This window comes from Podarcis erhardii, assembly GCF_964252035.2.
Source record: "Podarcis erhardii genome assembly, chromosome: 9".
NCBI classification, from domain to species: domain Eukaryota; kingdom Metazoa; phylum Chordata; class Lepidosauria; order Squamata; family Lacertidae; genus Podarcis; species Podarcis erhardii.
The window spans coordinates 2,725,003-2,742,147 of NC_138512.1; the positions used below are offsets into that span (position 1 = coordinate 2,725,003).

Consider the following 17,145-nt stretch of genomic DNA (forward strand, 5'->3'; position numbering starts at 1 on the left):
TCAGGTTAAGTATGCACCTCCGGAAGGAATTAAGTACTTAACCTGAGGTACCACTGTACTCCAAATACAGTTGTGCCATTGCTATAGGAAAGAGAATGGTATTTTCCCTTCTGAGGCTTGGAAGCAAACTCCTGTTGAGACAAACTAAAGGTGCTTCCACACATGGATGATTGAGCAGCCCCCCCAGTAGTCGCTGTTCTGCTTTTATCTGGAAGTGAAATAACAACTGTGGTTCCAGACTGTAGGCAGGTGGGCAGTCCCCGTTTCCCCAGCCCTAAATAAAAAACTATGTGTTACAAGCAACACAAATTGTGTCCTGTATAGATAGCTTTCAAAGTTACATACCTGGGTGTGGATGCTAAGTTGCCCATCTGGGAAATGGGTGATGCCTTGGCAGAGGAGTCAAAGTTCAAGTCTGTCCAGACCCACTCTCAAACGTAGGCAGAACAACAGCTTAGCAGGGTAGGGGTGATTTTCCTCACACAGCTCCTGCTGTAACACAGTCTGAACTGTGGTACGCTCTCGGTTCATTGAAATGAGTTCACTACTTCCAAGTCTTAGAATAGAGTTTCCTGCTTCTCAGGAGATGTTGCGCTTCTGGCTTCACTGCTATTCCTCCTCAACTCATCCCAATCCATCCTAGTGCAAACAAACTTTTGCATTATTAGTATGACAGTTTTCCTAAATTGAAAAGGTGTCATTGCTGTGAGTGTTTTGTAGCTTTCAGTAAGCAAATGAAGGAGTTTATTTTCATTTAACTTTCTGTTGCCCCCTAGCTGGTACTCAGACTCTTGGTACCAGTAGCTGCATCTCCCTGCCCCAACACACAAGCCTTACATCTACATTCAGACATCATTACATCCCTTTCTTCAAAGGTAAGGCCCAGGAATGCCATTTGTGATGTGGTTACTGTAGACATCTCCAAGTGTGTTTTGCTGTTGTGTTTGCATGTCTCTCTAATAGATAATTTTCTCTCTCTAACTTTTGTTGCTATTTCTTGCTATAAATCTTTTCTTCTGTGGGTACTGAATGATTAGTGAGGGCAAAATTATTTAACTTCACAATATTACAGACATTTACAAACTTGTTTATTTTTATTTTTTTGTCAGATCAAATGTACAAAGCCCATGGAAATATGAATGGCTAAATCAAATATCTACCCAAAATTATTTTTCCCTACCTTCCTTTTGGACAGGTATCCAGTCTCCAACATTGCTGCCCTTCTTTCTAATTTCCAGTTCAATAGTTTATAACCTTAGGCCTTGTATCAGTTGGGTTTGATCTCCCGAGATGTGTACTGTGTATAAAATTGGGAACATCTTGCAATATTTCACAAAAGCTTTGATTGATTCTGTGTGTATGTGAGTGTGTTTGTGTGTGTTTGTGTAGAGAGAGGGCAAGCAGGAAATATGTGCTGAGGAAATCTTTAGAATCCTTTTCTCCTGTGTATTACCTAAATAGTTAAAACATTGGAGGTGTTTAATAAAACATTATTTCTTCCACAAAATTGCTAACTTTATTGATAATATAAAATACAATGGAAGGCTTAAAAAGGCAACAATAAGTGAAATGGCATAAGAAACAGGAAAGAAAATAGCTGTTTTTAGAGGGAAAAGCTTAACTCTTATCAATGTATGAAATTTGTACCGTATTCCACTAATTGGTAGATAAAAGCAGCCTAACATGCTGCTATTCTGATACGCTGAATTTTTAAATCTTGAGTGAAGACGAGTTTCTTTGTTGTGCATTAGAGCAGTACTATTATCTTGTGAGATGAACCTAACTCTTCAGCTAAAAGTTGGTGAAGTTTCATTTTAAGGAATGTATTCCGTGGCCTTCTTGGCAACCTACCACAAATATTTGAGCCTCTTTCTTCTAGAAGCACACTCTTGTCAGTTTGGCACATTTTTCAGCGTAGACGACTTCATGAGACTCGAGGCTTTGTGCTGTTCTGCACGTCTGCACACAATGAATTTGTGGACGTTAACCTCTTACCGTCTTCAGGAAGTAGCAGTCCAAGTGGCAGACTCTAATTTCAAAGTAGTAATCCAAGTAAAACGAATAGGTTTGTTCCACTCAAGGATGAGGAGCCTCATGCAGGGCTGGATGTGGTCTCCAGGCCTCATCTGGAGTGGCTTGAGTGATGCCCCAAAGCTGGCTTCCCAGCTGCTGCTTTCCGGAGCATGTGGGTCAGGGTGGTGGCAACACCCCACATGCCCAATGCCCTCGTCTGCTGTTGCCTGACTGGAATGTGTCCTTGAACTGTGATGATGATGCCTCTTGCTTGCCTGGATGGAGAGATGTGTGTGTTGTGGAGAGATGTGGAAACCTCTGACTTTGCATGGCTGGAATGTAGCCTACTGTACAAAGGTAAGAGTAACATACACTACCCTTCTCCCTTTGCCTCCGGCCCTCACACTGGTTTGAAGGCCTTGCAGCACTGCCCGCAAAGGGGTACAGTTCTTAGGCCCAGGAGGGTTCCCAGTTCAACTGTTAAGTAACGGGGAGGGGAGAGGGCAATTTTCCTGGGAACAAAATCACAATACCCTCCAGCACTCAAAAGTTGCTGTATAGCAGGGGTCAGCAACCTAAGGCCCATGGGCCGGAAGCAGCCTGCGGAGGTTGTTTGCTAAACCGGCACAGTGTGGCAGAGACTCGCTTCTGCAGTGCTGAAAATCGCGTCTACGCAGATGCCAAAAATTGCAGGCAAGCGTGCAATCCAGCCCATGGAGGGATCTCTGTGAGACCAATCTGGCCCAGGCAAGATAAACCTTGCTGACCCCTGCTGTATAGGAATGGACTAAAGCAGATGCAGGAAGATTTCAGGCAGGCACGTCCTACTCTAATTTTTAATTAAGCAAATTAAAACCATCAAATACCATCAGTCACAATTACCTGCTAGCACTCTAGAAGCCCTAAGTTGTAGGTGACCGACAAGTACAAGATCAGATCCATCTCTGAGATGCTGCAGATCAGAGATCCTAAAATCTTCCCTCGAAATGATCCAAGACGGCTTCACAAAGACCTGGTCAAATAGTGCTGCTTTCCTCTAGTTTGCAACTAATTACTGACCGAGATATGGTGGCAAAGAGAAATACAGAAGTTTCTTGTTCATGGGCACAGAATCAGCACCACCATTACACCCAGATAGCAAAAGGAATAAAGACACCTGGTTTTGTGCTGTTGAAAGTATTTCTGGACTGCCCATCAGTATAATTCCCCAGGGCAGTTTCTGAAAACAGTTGTAGGTTTAAATGTGGTGCATTTCTGACACTCCAGCACCCAAAGGAAAGCTTCCCCCCCCTTTAGTTTTTAGCAAATCCCTCTTGTGAGCTTGAGTGAGGACCAGGAATGCAAAAATAGGGTCACCCTTCCCTCCCATTTGTCTGTGGGGGTACTCTTGTGGAAAGTCTGGCCTTTTCCTTTTTGCTCATTACATTAAGCTGAAGAGGGGGTGGGAATCTAATCTGAATGTAGTATAATTGATGTGATGAATATTCATACTTCATCTCATATAGACAAATAGGAAACAAGGGGGAGTCAATGCTGCGGTTTATGCATGCCAGGGATTTGAGAAGAAGTTTGTGTTCATGCACACACATGTGGTCATGCTTCAGTATCTCATTGTAGCATCACACCAAGAAACCGAATCAGGGGAAACAATGCAGACAGGATGCAAAGGTGAAGCTGTGCAGCTAAGGCCTGGCCCAACTTAGAGATCTGTGGATGCCATTACATGCCACAGGAAAAGTGGGGCAATATCTGACTTTCAAATGACACAAGTCACCAGAGGATGAAGGTGCAATATTCTCCTACCCAGAGCCACATCCTTCCCATTCATCACCATGGTAGGTCTTTGAAAGTGAGGCCATGCACATAGGGAACAAAGTGACCAGATTGAGACATTCATGTGAGAGTGAATGAACAGGACCATCCCGCCCAAGGGCACATTTAGTACCCACCTCACAGGTGCCCCTGAACTGCACTCTCACGTAAGACAGTGGCTACCACCCCCTACTGGCTGTAAAATTCCTGCCTTTGAAATTGCATCCTGGTGGGTAAAGCTAAATCAGTAGAAAAGATAACACACACAAAATTGCAACTGAAACAGTTTATTGAAACACAATCCACACAGCAACAGCAGAGAAATAGAAAACAAAGCAAATAGATCCCCAGAAGGTCAACGCAGATGTCCAGTGCTAGGACTGTGGGTAAAGAAATAATAAAAACAAATGAAGGAAATAAAGAATTGGATGGAAATATTACAGAAAATATGCCCCACAAAGAAATAAACACTAATAAAGCCTAGCCCTTTTGCATCTATCATCCTAAACGTCCCTCAGCACTCCTACTTAACTACAGGCCTATTCCCTCTTACCTTTTGCTCTGCTCTTGCCAGGCAGAGGTCTACCCTTTTAATATTCCATGCCAAAGTGGTTTTCTTTTTTGTTTTTGGCCTGAGCTTTCCCCACAAAAATCTGCTCTGTAAAGTTGAATCGGAGCAAACACCAATTTGAGTTTGCTGCAGACAGAACTTTAAAGAGCGTTTTTCTCCAGGGAGAACTCTGGATCAAAAAAGGGACCCTCGGACATGGAGCTTTAAATCACAGGCCATGCCTAGAAAGAGTGGAGGAAAGGCAAATGTGAGTAAATGAGGGAGTAAACTGTGAATCATCCCAAACCATTCTGAGTTACACCATATTCAAGCATCCTAAGATGTTTATAGCTACCAGTGTCCATAGCAACCAGAAAAGAGAGTTAGGGAGGGAGGGCAAGGAGAGACATAAAGAAACAGAATGAAAGCTAATATAGAAGACTTTATCTCTACTTTCTCCTGGGCTTTTTATACTGATCCGAGGTGGGGCCGGATCTTCCTACATTGCTTAGAGGTAGATGTAGAACTTTTAACTCTCTACATTTTAAGGAGAGTTAGTTAGTTATTCAGTTGCTCCAAAATTAAAGGAACACAGTAGGTACCTAAATTTATATATTTACTTGTGAACTAGTATGCAGAACCCTTTAAGAAACCCTTTGTATATCACCTGCATCTGCCTTGAAATACCTAACTCTTGACACACAATGAATTCCCTATGGGTAGATGCAGAAGGGCTTCAGGAGTTTGTGTGAACTTAGAAAGTTTCCTAATGCATGCTCAACACTCTGCTGCAGCTGCACATTGCACAGTACTGGTGGCAGGTTCTCTGTCTCTCGCTTTTCCTAGTAAAGCATCCATTTATTTATAAAAGTGAGGTATTAGCGTATTACCGTATGTTCCCTTGTGTTTTAAGTGGCATCAAATTGGCAAAAGGAAAAACTCCAAAATAAATGAAATGAAATCTTGTCCCTATGCAAAGGATGGAAAAAGCAGAAGCAAATTTTACAAGCTTTCTCCCTACTCTGCCCTTCAGCCATAGAAATAAAATTGACCCAAGGCTGATTTTCCTATCTTACAGATATAATTCATGTTCATTGGAAAAGTGGCAGGTCCCCTGGCCAAAGCAGAAATTGGATAAATTTGATAGGCTGTATATCTAGAAAGAGGCGCATCTCTTTATAAACTCACTGACCTACACTGCAGCCTTTGCCAACTTGGTGCCCAGATGTTTTGGACCACAGCTCCCATTACCCTCCTCCCACATGGACATGCTGCTTGGGGCTGATGGGAATTGCACTCTGAAACATCTGGAGGGCACCGGGTTGTGGAAGACTGTCACAGTGGCTCTGAGCCAACAGAGAGTACGCACAGAGGCCAGTGCTCTGTGAATGCCCTCAATAAGGAACCTGAAAGCAGCTCCTTGATGGAGAATGGATTGAAATGGGAACCAAATCCAACCCCTCAAAGAGCTGATGGGGGGGATTACAGGTTGAGAGGGGGAGCTATAAATGATTCAGCAACAGCTAGGGTTATGTCCTTCCAGACTGCCCACAAAACTTTGGCCAGTCCCGAGGTGCTACGTCCTCTCCCAAATAAATTTCATTATTAATTAGGGACAATAAATTTCCATAATGGTTCTCCCATTATTTCCATGTTAAAGTGGTTTCTCCAAATTAGCATCAGTTGCGTAGGATTTAGAATGTCCATTCAGCTTTCGGTTGTTTAATAATAGCTTAGGTTTCTTGCCCCCTTTTTTTGAACTTTTTTGTTTCCTCAGCTATTTTATAATGCCATAAAAAATGCCACTGATAATTGGTTCATGTTACAAGATGATTTGAAAGAAAAGAGGAAATGAATGTATACATAATAAATAATACATTTTACATCATAATACCTGGAATATGGCATTGTATATCCGTGACTTGATAATACAACACACACATAAAATAGTATGGAGATCAGAGGATCGAGAGGGGATTATAGGGGAGACAAAGTAGAATTTATGACCAGTTACATCAGCAAAGCTGTGTCCCCACATTCTGAAGATTTGCTTTAGCAAATCTAGCCTGTAGCTCTGTGTGTCATGAGACTTTCTGTGAACTGGATTTCCCATACTGAAAGCAGTTCACCCAAAAGCTGTGACATAAGAAAATTCCAGTTTTGTAAATAAAGTTGTTGGGGTGTAGCTGTTCATTACATTGTTTCCAAAACTGTAATATTGTACTATTCTATGAAAAAGTAGTTAATTAACTGCAAGGAGATGGAGGGACAATATGTGGAAATGAGACAATTTTTGATATATTTACACGTGTCTGTTTACTTCAGGTTCAAAGAATTCAAAACAAATGTCACAAGAGAGGCCTTTCAGTCTGAACCGTTAAAAAGAGAAAAATATCATGTCCGGTGCCAGGCAAAAAGCAATATCAAAATGCAGACAAAATATTTTGCAGAGAATAAACCCACTGTTTCAGTTAAGACAGTGTTAATAAAATTTACTTTAAAAATGCATTCCTTTTTTACATAATAAACAGGAAGGAATTTGTAACAAACCTAAGAAGCGTACATGTCACAAATCTAAGGTGACTATGGCTAAAACTGAAAATAAAAAGTAAAGCGAAAACATAGGAGGGAAAGCGAAATCCATATAAAATAATCCTAGGCGAGAAGGCAAGTAGGAAGCCCCTATAAAACTACCTGTCCTACATAAAGGTGGGTGGGGCCAGGATTTAGGGGTGGGGGCTAGAAAAAAGAGAGGTAAGAGGGAAAAGCTGGGAGCTCATCGAAAAAGGTGAAGGCTTAATATAATGGGAGCTAATCATTCAGTCTATAGTACTCTCAGGGTTTTACACGAAGGTTTAACCTTGTCCAGTTATTTCTTAATTTATCTTCCTTCTTATTCTAATAAGCACTGATAGCTTTGCCTCATGCATGCATTGCCTACCAGCTTCAGTAAATGCTTCACTGATTCTTTTGTGAATTTGCTCTGCAGCTCAGTAAGGAATTTCTTCACCTCAGCAATTATGCTGCAGCTTTAACTGGATCAAGTGGGCGGTGGGTTCAGAGCAGGGATAAGAAACTGATCTAGAATCCAGTGAAAACTCAGGTCAGATGAAAGTGTGGACAAGCCCTTACTTCCAAGATGTTTGACCCAGACTAGCTCCTTCTTTGAGAGTTTAGGGAGCTACCACTAGTTTGAATAGTTGTCACTCAGCTAGCTTCATACATTCATGGGGGCTGATACGGTCCACCCCAGTATGTTTTGGGAGAGGATGCAACTCTGATGATAAGATCTGTATGTGGTGCAAATGATATTGGGCTAAACTTTTAGTGAAGCCATTTCCTACCCTTCTGCATAGCATAGTTGTTAACAAGTACAAAATCTTAAATACTTTCCTATATAGGTTTTAAGATTTGAGCCATAGTGCAGTATTGCAGATACTTACAGAATCAGAAGCTGCTGGGATGTTTGAAATAATTTGGGGCTTCCTAAGCCATTGTTGGTTGTTGTTGTTGTTTTTAAAGAAAACGTTGGATTAAGAAGTCATTTGAAAAAGCTTTTCTTTTATGCTTGAATTTATCTCTATTTTGCTTGCCATTTTTTTTGTTTTATATGCTTTTTGTTTTTGTTTTGCTCTTCCTCTTGGAGGCAGCGAAAGTGGTCGAAGCACTCCAAGCTTATCCATGTGCTCAGACAGCAAATCTTCATCATCGCTATATCAGCAAGCACCTAGACATTTCCATGTCCCAGGTAGGCATTCATTGCTTTGTCCTAATCTTTAATTACCATCATCTGTAATGCTTGCGTGTATAAACAATAGACAAACAAATTTTATTTTTATATAAACCAAAAATATTTAATGCTACACTTAATTGCATTTTATGCCTAATATACAAATCTTAATTTCCATATATTAACAACAATTTTTTAGGCCATCAAATTAAGAGCCAAACTGAAATATTTTCCTTTGCTATCCAAGCCATCTTTTCCTTTGCTTGCAAGCATCTGGAATCCAATTTTTATTGGTACAGCAGCACTGGGATACCTTTTCTTACCACGTAGCTTCCCTGATTTAAGTCACACTCGCTTTGCTTCCTACAAAGAACAAAGTGAAAAGAATTTTGGGAGATCTCTGGTTGGGAGAGCTCAAATAATCTCTAGTTTGGCCTTTAATACTTCAAACTGGGCCTGACATGGCAACCTTTAAACACAGAAAACAATCAGATCTCATGCATCACATCTAGTTTAGCCCCAAGCCCTGTTCAGGCCTTATACTTGTGTGTAAAATCATCGCATGAGCAGAGAGGGAGCTGTGTTGACTAATCCGTCTCATGCTATATGCACCAGAGTAGCTTCTCCCTCTCACATCCTCACATATAGCATGGACATCAGCTGGGAGGCATCTGGAACCCTGAGTCACTTAGGACTCTGACAAACTTTTTTTTAAGGACTTAAAGCTACTGCAAAAAAAAGTTTGGAAAAAATTGATCAGAGCTGGTAATTTATATGTTAATGCTGGCTGGCTGAACTGGATACCATAAAGATAGCTAAATCTTTTAAATTGTCTTAAAGGAATGAGTAACTCTTACAAAAGTATATCAAATGACATGTCTCCCAGATATTTACATTGTATTGTGTATACTTTCCATACAATCTGGAAGTCTGAACAATCCAGATAGAAGCTTTCGCATGATACTCCCTGCAGATATTCATGTTGTATGCACGGTCTGTATGACGTTGGGGGTGAGTCTGTTCACATCTTGGTTTTACATGTGAGTTTTAACAGCTGAACAAGGCTTTAGCCACATTAGGAATATGGGAACATTTCAGCCACATGGCCCATTTTTTAAAAATGCATTTTATCATAAAAAGAAATATGAAAGAACTGAGCATTCATTGCTCAGCCATCTTAAGTACACTGCAGAAAGGTTGCACGTATAAATAAATCTGTTCCTGAGTTGATTCCTAACTTTTTGCTCCATGGTCAGGAAATCTGTATACACAGGGAGTCCTTCGAGGAGTGCAAATCTCCTTCCATGAACACAGCAACAAGTTAGGAACCAAGCCAATGCTAATGTCTCATTTATTTATATGCTCAAAATTAAGCAATACATTACTCAATATCTGGGGTGGTGGTGGAGGTATTTGATAAAGAGGAAGCATATTTCAACCGCTTGCTTACTGTTTGGGTCTTCTTCTTTTTCTTTCCTTCTTCTCAGACACTGGAATAAAAGATAACATCTATAGGAAACCCCCTATCTACAGACAGCATGGTACAGTCTGCTTTTCTCTGCTGCCGTGTGGTCTAGCCAGGTCCTTTTCCCTCCTTATGCATGTTTACCTCTGAGTGTGTGCCACCACTCTCTGCTCATTTGTTCCTATCGCTATTCCGGTTGCATGAATGTATATGTCCAGGCAGACGGGATCTTACTTCTTTGCTACTGGGCAATCTTGGACACTGGTGCTGGTCTCCCAAAGATCCATCACTATTGTGTCCTACACCTCCAAGGGTGGTTTTGTTTGTTTGTTTGTTTGTGCTTTTTGCAAAACAGTACAGTACATTGTTAGCGGGATTCACCTGGATTGTTGGCTTATATTTCCCTCTTTTCTCTTAACAGTGCTTGCTGTAAAATATTTTACAGTCATGGCACCGTAAATTGCCTTTTAATTCCTGTATGAGGTATCCTGTTTCTGCTGCCAATTCTTAGCAATTCTCTGCTACAGAATGCAGTTTAGGGTTTGCCTGGAAACATCTTCAAACATCTTAATGGGGATTAAAGTGTAAAAAAATAAATAAATCATGTGGCACGCATGAGGAAGTGAAAAGAATTGGGGAAATGACTGTCAACAAATGCTGCTGTTGACAAAACCCTCGAGAAAAAAGGTGACAAGGAAAGTGTTAGGGTCAGTAGCTCTTTTGCAGATGCTAATGCTCAAAGAAATGAATGTGTGCTGGCAGGGAAGGTACATATATAGGTTTATTTCAGATACTGGGACAAATGAGCCTAGGCCAAAGGCAGAGCTGGATGCCATGGTGCTCACCACTCCCCCTGCCTTTGCATCTGAAACAGGGTGATGTTGTTCTCCAGCTCTGGGTGCTGGAAGTCAGTTGTTAGAGGTAAGGCTGTGAGCTGAAATCGTGATAGGGCAGCATTATGGAGAGGTGCTAGCAAGCAACATGCTCTGGCCGGGGTTGAAACTGAATGGAGGCCTCTTAAGCATCTCTCCTCCAGTCTGCCTCTTCTAGGCTTTGCTGCCTTGTGGAGAACTAGGCCAGGCCTCTGGTCTAAAGATGGGCACTTCCCCTGTGTTCCATGTGTTTTCTTCCTGGGGCATTTCCTGTGCTCTTGGGGTTGGTTCGGTAGCGTGGGAGGCACTCGGATCCTCTGGCCCATGAAAGCACCATGAGGGAACCTGAGGCTCCCTGTGATCACCAGTCAGGAACCTAGCATAGCCAGTGAGACCATAGCCTCCAACTTAAGTATCCTGATCACTGCTGGAAGCTGGGTTCATTATATGGCCAATTCAGAGACAAATGCCACACCACTAGTCCCAGTGATGTGTAGAAAGAGATGGTGTCACACAGGGTTTTGGATAACTTCCTCAGGCAGGCCTCTCAGTCAGGTCACAAAGTCCTTCTTCAAGCCCTGGAGCCCCTAATAGGAAGGCGATGAAAGGATGTTTTTGTTGTTCCTGTGCCTCAGGACAACCCGTTGTTTTTGTGGATCTCTTGAAGCTGTAACGGATCTTGTGGAAACTTTGATCAGAAAAGATGCACATCAGATTATTCCAAAATCAATCATGCACATGAAGGGGGAGCATGTCTCAGGTACATATGAAGATACATATAGTGCAAAAGATAACAATGTATTATCTTTCAGGTTCAATGGATTAGTGGCTTGGAACCATCAGATTTGTAAAAACAGAGATGTCAGCAGCATTTCTAACTAATGTAGAAAAATATTGGTGGAGCTCCAGTGAATATTTAGACTCTCTACCAAAATGCAAGTTCATTGTAGTTATGAGGCAAACATCAAAATGCATTAATCAGTTGTTGAATTCTGCAGTATTCACCACCTTTTCCGCATGCTAGATTTTTGCCTTGTGTGACACAGATAAATCTTGCATATAAGCCACACATCCCAGTGAGGTCACTCACTGTTTTCTTCCTCCCCATTTTCTTCTTAGCCTGTCCTTACATAATAATGTGGTATTCTGAAGATTCACATTGGTGACCCATCTGTCAGGATTCGTAGAGATACAAGGCAGGTGTATTGTGCTAAGAGAATAAAAGTCTGTGCTTCTGTTCAGTTATCTGAAAACTAATAAATACTAGAGAAGGCTAATTACATGATATTTGCCCTGTGATTTATGGAGCATTAGGGGATGGTTAGTCCCTCTGGTGTAGGGACATGTCATGCTCCACCTTTGGTCCCCACCCTGCACTCAGCTCTCACCTGAGGCTCCTAGGAGCTGTCAGCATGTGACAGCGGCTGCACCCTGAGAAACGGCTTCAACTGGTCAGCTAAACCAGATGGGGAAGCTGATGGGTCTCAAACCCTTGGTGAGTTAGGGAGTTCCCCTGCATGTGAAGACAGGCTCTAGCAGATAGAGCAGACAAGACCAAGAGGGGGTCCAACAGTCAAGAAGGCGGTTTCTGCTCATACTGTAAAAGGAAGTGAGGGGCAGATGGGGCTTGTCAACCTAGGAAGGTAGCCCATCTAGGAAAAGGAAAACTCTGCAAAAGCTCTGCTGCTTTGTGGGATATCTTCAGGAGGAGAAAAGACTAAGGAGCAAACCCTACACAAATCTGAGTGGAGTCCCTGGGACAGTTGGATGACACCTTGTATGCCTCCTTCCAGCAACTCCTGCAGCCAACCTGTTTCCAAAGGCATTGCTTTCCTTTCCCCCCTGCGAGGCAAAGAGGGGAGTCTTGTAATCTGGGCAGGCCAGGACTTCCATACCGCTGCTCAGGCTTGTATGCTGGGGAGCTCACATCAATGGAGTGTTTTGAATTCACCCCCAGAGACGCACTTCATTGTCTCTCAAGACAGACGAATGCCAACAAGGCTTTATTGTTGGAGACATAAAAGTGTTTATATATTTTGCTATAGCACCCAATAAATTACTGTAAGGAGGTTAGTGTGATCTAAATATTAATCCCAAGTGTAGGGCACACACATGGCTGAAAGACATAGGGAAGGATTTAGGGCAGATTCAAAGCAATTGCTAAACCTCTGGAAAATGAAGACTGCTTTTAAAAATAAGGGAAGTGAAGACACATTATTTATGTTAGAGTTCGTGGCTTGGATCCAGGCTTAATCATGCTTCAACAAGTAAACCCCTTGAAATTAATGACTAGCTTAGATCCCATTGATTTCAGTGGGTTTGCTCTAAGCATTATTAAGTCTGAAACCAACCCTGCCTTTCTGTAACACAGAACAAGAGCGGTTCAGCCCCCAATGCATCAAATGGTGACAGTTACCACAAGAAACAGTTTATCAGTTGTGGGAATTTGAACTGGATGCACTCAAGATGGCTAAATCATGCATTGTCATAAAAGGATAAGAATCCATTGCAGTATGTTTATGAAACTGGGTTAGATGACATGTTATGAGACATTTCCATCGCATTGCATCGCATCTGCTTTTGGGTATTCCAGTTATTGTGAGCATAGGCTTCCAAAGTTGTGGTTATGACATGCTATCAGTTTTGAATCAACCCAGATCATGTCAACAGAGAAGGATGTTGCCGGTGAATTAGAGCTCAGGTAAACATCAGTATCTCCTGCTGTTATTTCAAGGCAGCCATGGTGGAAATCGGGGGTGGGACCTGCTAATTTACTTGGGAAAGTACAATTGGGGTAGGAACATTTAATCTTCCTCTTCTGACTTTTTCCTGTCTAAATCCTTCCCATAGAGCAGTGTTTCCCAACCTTGTGCCTCCAGCTGTTTTTGGACTACAATTCCCATCATGCCTTGCCACTAGTCTTGCTAGTCAGGGATGATGGGAGTTGTAGTTCAAAAACAGCTGGAGGCACAAGGTTGGGAAACACTGCCATAGAGGATTTAGTGTCATTTCAGGGAGAGGGGAACACAACAGGTACAGAATCACGTAACAGCCAGAACTGAAGTCTTGAGGTCAGAGATGGAACTAGCAGCATGTTTCAGAGAAACCTCAACTACAGTGCAGCAGTTCTACACAAGCCAATAATTTATTGTAGCCCTGATGGACCTGATAGCAATTTCTAGCTGCCTCAAAATTGTGTTTTATTCCTTGACCATTGACTCTAGAGTAGTCTTTCTCAACCTTGGGTCCCCAGATGTTGTTTGGCTACAAGTCTCATCAGCCCTGACGGCTGGCCTTTCTCACAAGGGATGAAGGGTCATATATAAATTTAATAAATAATAGCAATAATGCTTCATATTTACATACATGAGTTAACCACCATATTTACTAGAGAGAGAAAATTCATTCACAGGACCAGATATGCAGACCAGATGGCTGTCTCAAAGCACAAAAGGAACACTGAGTACATGGAGTTATTTGTATGTAAACAGAGAACTGAAAAGCTAGCTCTATTAGACCTAAAATATGTCTTGTTGAAGAAAACAAAGTCCATTTTTCTGAAAAGATCCATGGAAACAGTCATTTGTTCTGAATAAATCCCAAAACAAGTTGCACAAATCTTCTAAGAATTAAAGCTAGCAAATGCAGTGCCAACTTTAAAGACCTTGCAACAGAACTTGGGGGCAGGAGAATAGGACAGCAAAAAAAGATTCTTTCACTAACAGTGCAGCTACATTTTAAAACCAGAATGAGAAACTTCCGAAAGACTGGATATTGATGGTCTGCTTTATGTAGCTAAGACTCTCCTTTTATTTTACATCAAGCAAGTTTTAGGATTGTGAAAATTAGTTTAGAATTTAGCATGTGAATGTACTTTGTCTTTCAAAACATTTACTATCTGTGGAGTTGAGAGGCACAGCCTCTCTTTTCAAATGACCTATGAAGCTTTTTGTTTTCTTCCTCTACTACAAAATCTGCCCTGGGAGTCCATAGGAGTTAATCTCCTGTTGCATTAAGAGTGGGGGCAGGAATGATTTCACCTTGAGATGAGAGTTCTGCTTAATTATTTTGTGCCGAATTTAAAGCTTAAGATAAGCCATATGCTAGATTCTCAATTTGTTTTGGTTAGTTCCAGCTCCTGGTGTCACAAAAATAACCATTTGTTCCAGTCATGTGGCATTTCCAGGAATTATTTCCTGCTAAGCTGAATTTTCCAAGCATTTCAGCTATTGTGTTGTACAAAGAGACTTGTCTGTGTTGTTTAATGTGGAATTACTTCCACAGTAAAGCTGCAACATGGACTGGACAATTATTCCATTAGATCTAACGCTGATTCAGGGAGGACTTTAAACTTACTGACATTTATGCGATCGATCGATCGATAGACAGACAGTATTTGTGGGGATAAAACACTGCAAGACTTTCCTCACCGTGTGCTCCACAGTGTTATTTATGAGGTTAACTCTGATGAGATTATGAATACTGGTCCACCTAACAAAAAATAGAGTTTGTGGCCATAGCAATAGATTTCCTATAGAATGACTAGAAAGATATGATAGAAAAAGATACCATGTCTCATGTGTCTTTTAGCATAGAGATGTGCAACTGTGCATATTTATTCACAAGTAGTCCCATTAAGTTCAGCAAGTCTTATGTGCTCCATTTAGGCTAGGTATAAGCATACATCTCCGGGGAGATTTCCCTACTTCCACATATATGCAATTTACACCTACACTATGCAGCCGAGAGCTGGAAAGGCATGATTTTAAGCCTTGACTGCCATTAGAAACCACACTTAGGTTTGCATTCTCCAGCTACATCCTGGCTCCTGAAAAACAGCTGCTTTGTTTTTAATGGATAGAATTTGTCTGTTTTCTCTCCTCTTCCCCACCCCACCCTGCACAAACTGTACATTTCTAAATAGTGGTTTATTCCAAAAGGTACCACAAGCCTCCATTAATCAACAGGGAAGCCACCTTGAGATTCCTGCCACTTGGTGAAGTGGGAAAAGTGAAACAATTGTTTAATTTATGCTACACATACTTCATTTATTTCTAGATGTTACCCAGTGTAAGCCAACTGTCTAGCTTTGGCTGCAAATGGAAACAGATGAAGTGCTTGGGGAGGGACTGGGTACATGGAAGAGAATTGGGGGATGTGGTGCTATGAAGGGTGAATTTGGTTATGACTCATGAATAAGCCAAGCTTCTTTCCAATGGGGGGAAGTAGCTCAGTTTATTTAGCCATGGATGTCTCCCCCATCTCTATAACACAAGGCTTGGATGCTTGCTAGTATACCGGCCCTTATATTAATTTCATAATTACTGACAAATGTAGCATTTCATAACCCTCTTTTTGCAGGTTTGTTTATATAAGCTGTTGTTGTTTGCAGAATACACTTTAAAAAACAAACAAACCAAAATGCTATTTTTACTCTGGAAATTCTTTTTATTGTCTAGCGTCAAGAAAATCAGATGATGACAGCAGTAGTTGTGATCAAGACAGCAGGAAGGTAAATTTTGAAGGCATCAGAATGATAGTTTCCTACTGCATGAGGACAGTTTTTGAAATGGTGCTTAAAAAGCAATATACCCTCCTGATCTTTTTGTTTTATTGTTTGTTTTGAAGTGGCAAGAAATTTAATTAAATATCTGTGATCAATAGAATCGCTTCCAGCAGAATGGTCTAACTGAAATCAGCAGAACTGCTCCATTGTAGTGGTTCCAAAGATTTCTGACCACAGCCCAAAATAACACCCAGTGTTAATGAATCTGGGCTATGAAAACTATTAGCAATGGAAAGAAATACAAATTATAATAATGAAGCCCTTGGTGAAGCTCTCCACATTTTTGCACTATAGCTTTTTTCAAGTCCAGATAAATTTTTGAGTGTCTGGTTCAAGAATTAAACAGATTCCTAGAAGTATAGATCACATGGAACTTGTTCCACTTGCGGATCATCCACACAATTGTCCTATCAGCACATCACCCAGCCAAGAGTATGTTGCATGATCCAGAAGGTGGCATTTTATCCTGGCTGGTGTCAGTATAACAATGTGGCTGACCCAGTATCTCCTTTTGCATTTTGTGTCAGCCAAGGTGTCAGGGTGTAGATTCATATAGGTAGGCAGGCAGGCATAGAAAATGAAAAACTGGTAAGACACTTTGAGGAAAACTTTCGAAATTTATTAGTGATATTAGGTGGTAATGTCACCACACCCAGATACCTTATAAGTAGGGCTGCTTCATTAAACAAACCAGTTAATTAAAATTAATGTCCTAAATGAACCAGGCATTATCTTCGATGCAGCAAGTCAAGCTCAGAGGTATTGAAAGCTCCCTTGCTCTGCTCTTCAGGCAGTTGCACCAGACTTCACAAACCAGACACATTTATTCATGTCATCAAATCAAGTTGGTATATGTTGGTGGGGGGAGACTCAAGACAAATGCTTACTGTTTTTGAGTTCTCCCTGGCACAGCACAAGATGAGCAAGCTATGCTGTGCTTCCTCTGAGGGTAAAAGTCAGCCTCACGCTGGGCTGGGCAGCACCCAGAAGTGCTGAGATTTTCTTTTGCCACTTCTGCGCATGTCCCAGCCTGACATGAGGTGAAAGGTTGGCTCCTTACCCCTCTTCAGAGTCGCCAGCACTTGCCAGAAGACAGGGATAGGGAACAGGATCTCTTTCTCTTTCCTGGGTGAGCAG

General features: G+C 41.5%; 1 protein-coding gene across 7 annotated transcripts in view; it reads left to right on the top strand.

The window, feature by feature from the left end:
- ABLIM2 (actin binding LIM protein family member 2) overlaps positions 1–17,145 on the top strand; it is a 55,458-nt gene that overhangs the window by 28,014 nt on the left and 10,299 nt on the right. For 2 of the 7 annotated variants that reach the window (XR_014160225.1, XM_081876295.1), the window contains exons 12-15: positions 777–875; positions 8,022–8,123; positions 9,593–9,646; positions 15,902–15,954. Coding sequence is in view for 1 of the 7 variants with exons in the window: in XM_081876295.1 (XP_081732421.1) it covers positions 777–875; positions 8,022–8,123; positions 9,593–9,646; positions 15,902–15,954 (308 nt within the window). In the remaining 6 variants the exon portion in view is untranslated. The remainder of the gene's footprint in view (positions 1–776; positions 876–8,021; positions 8,124–9,592; positions 9,647–15,901; positions 15,955–17,145) is intronic. The other 5 variants (XR_014160226.1, XR_014160228.1, XR_014160227.1 and 2 more) reach the window with 5 other exon arrangements.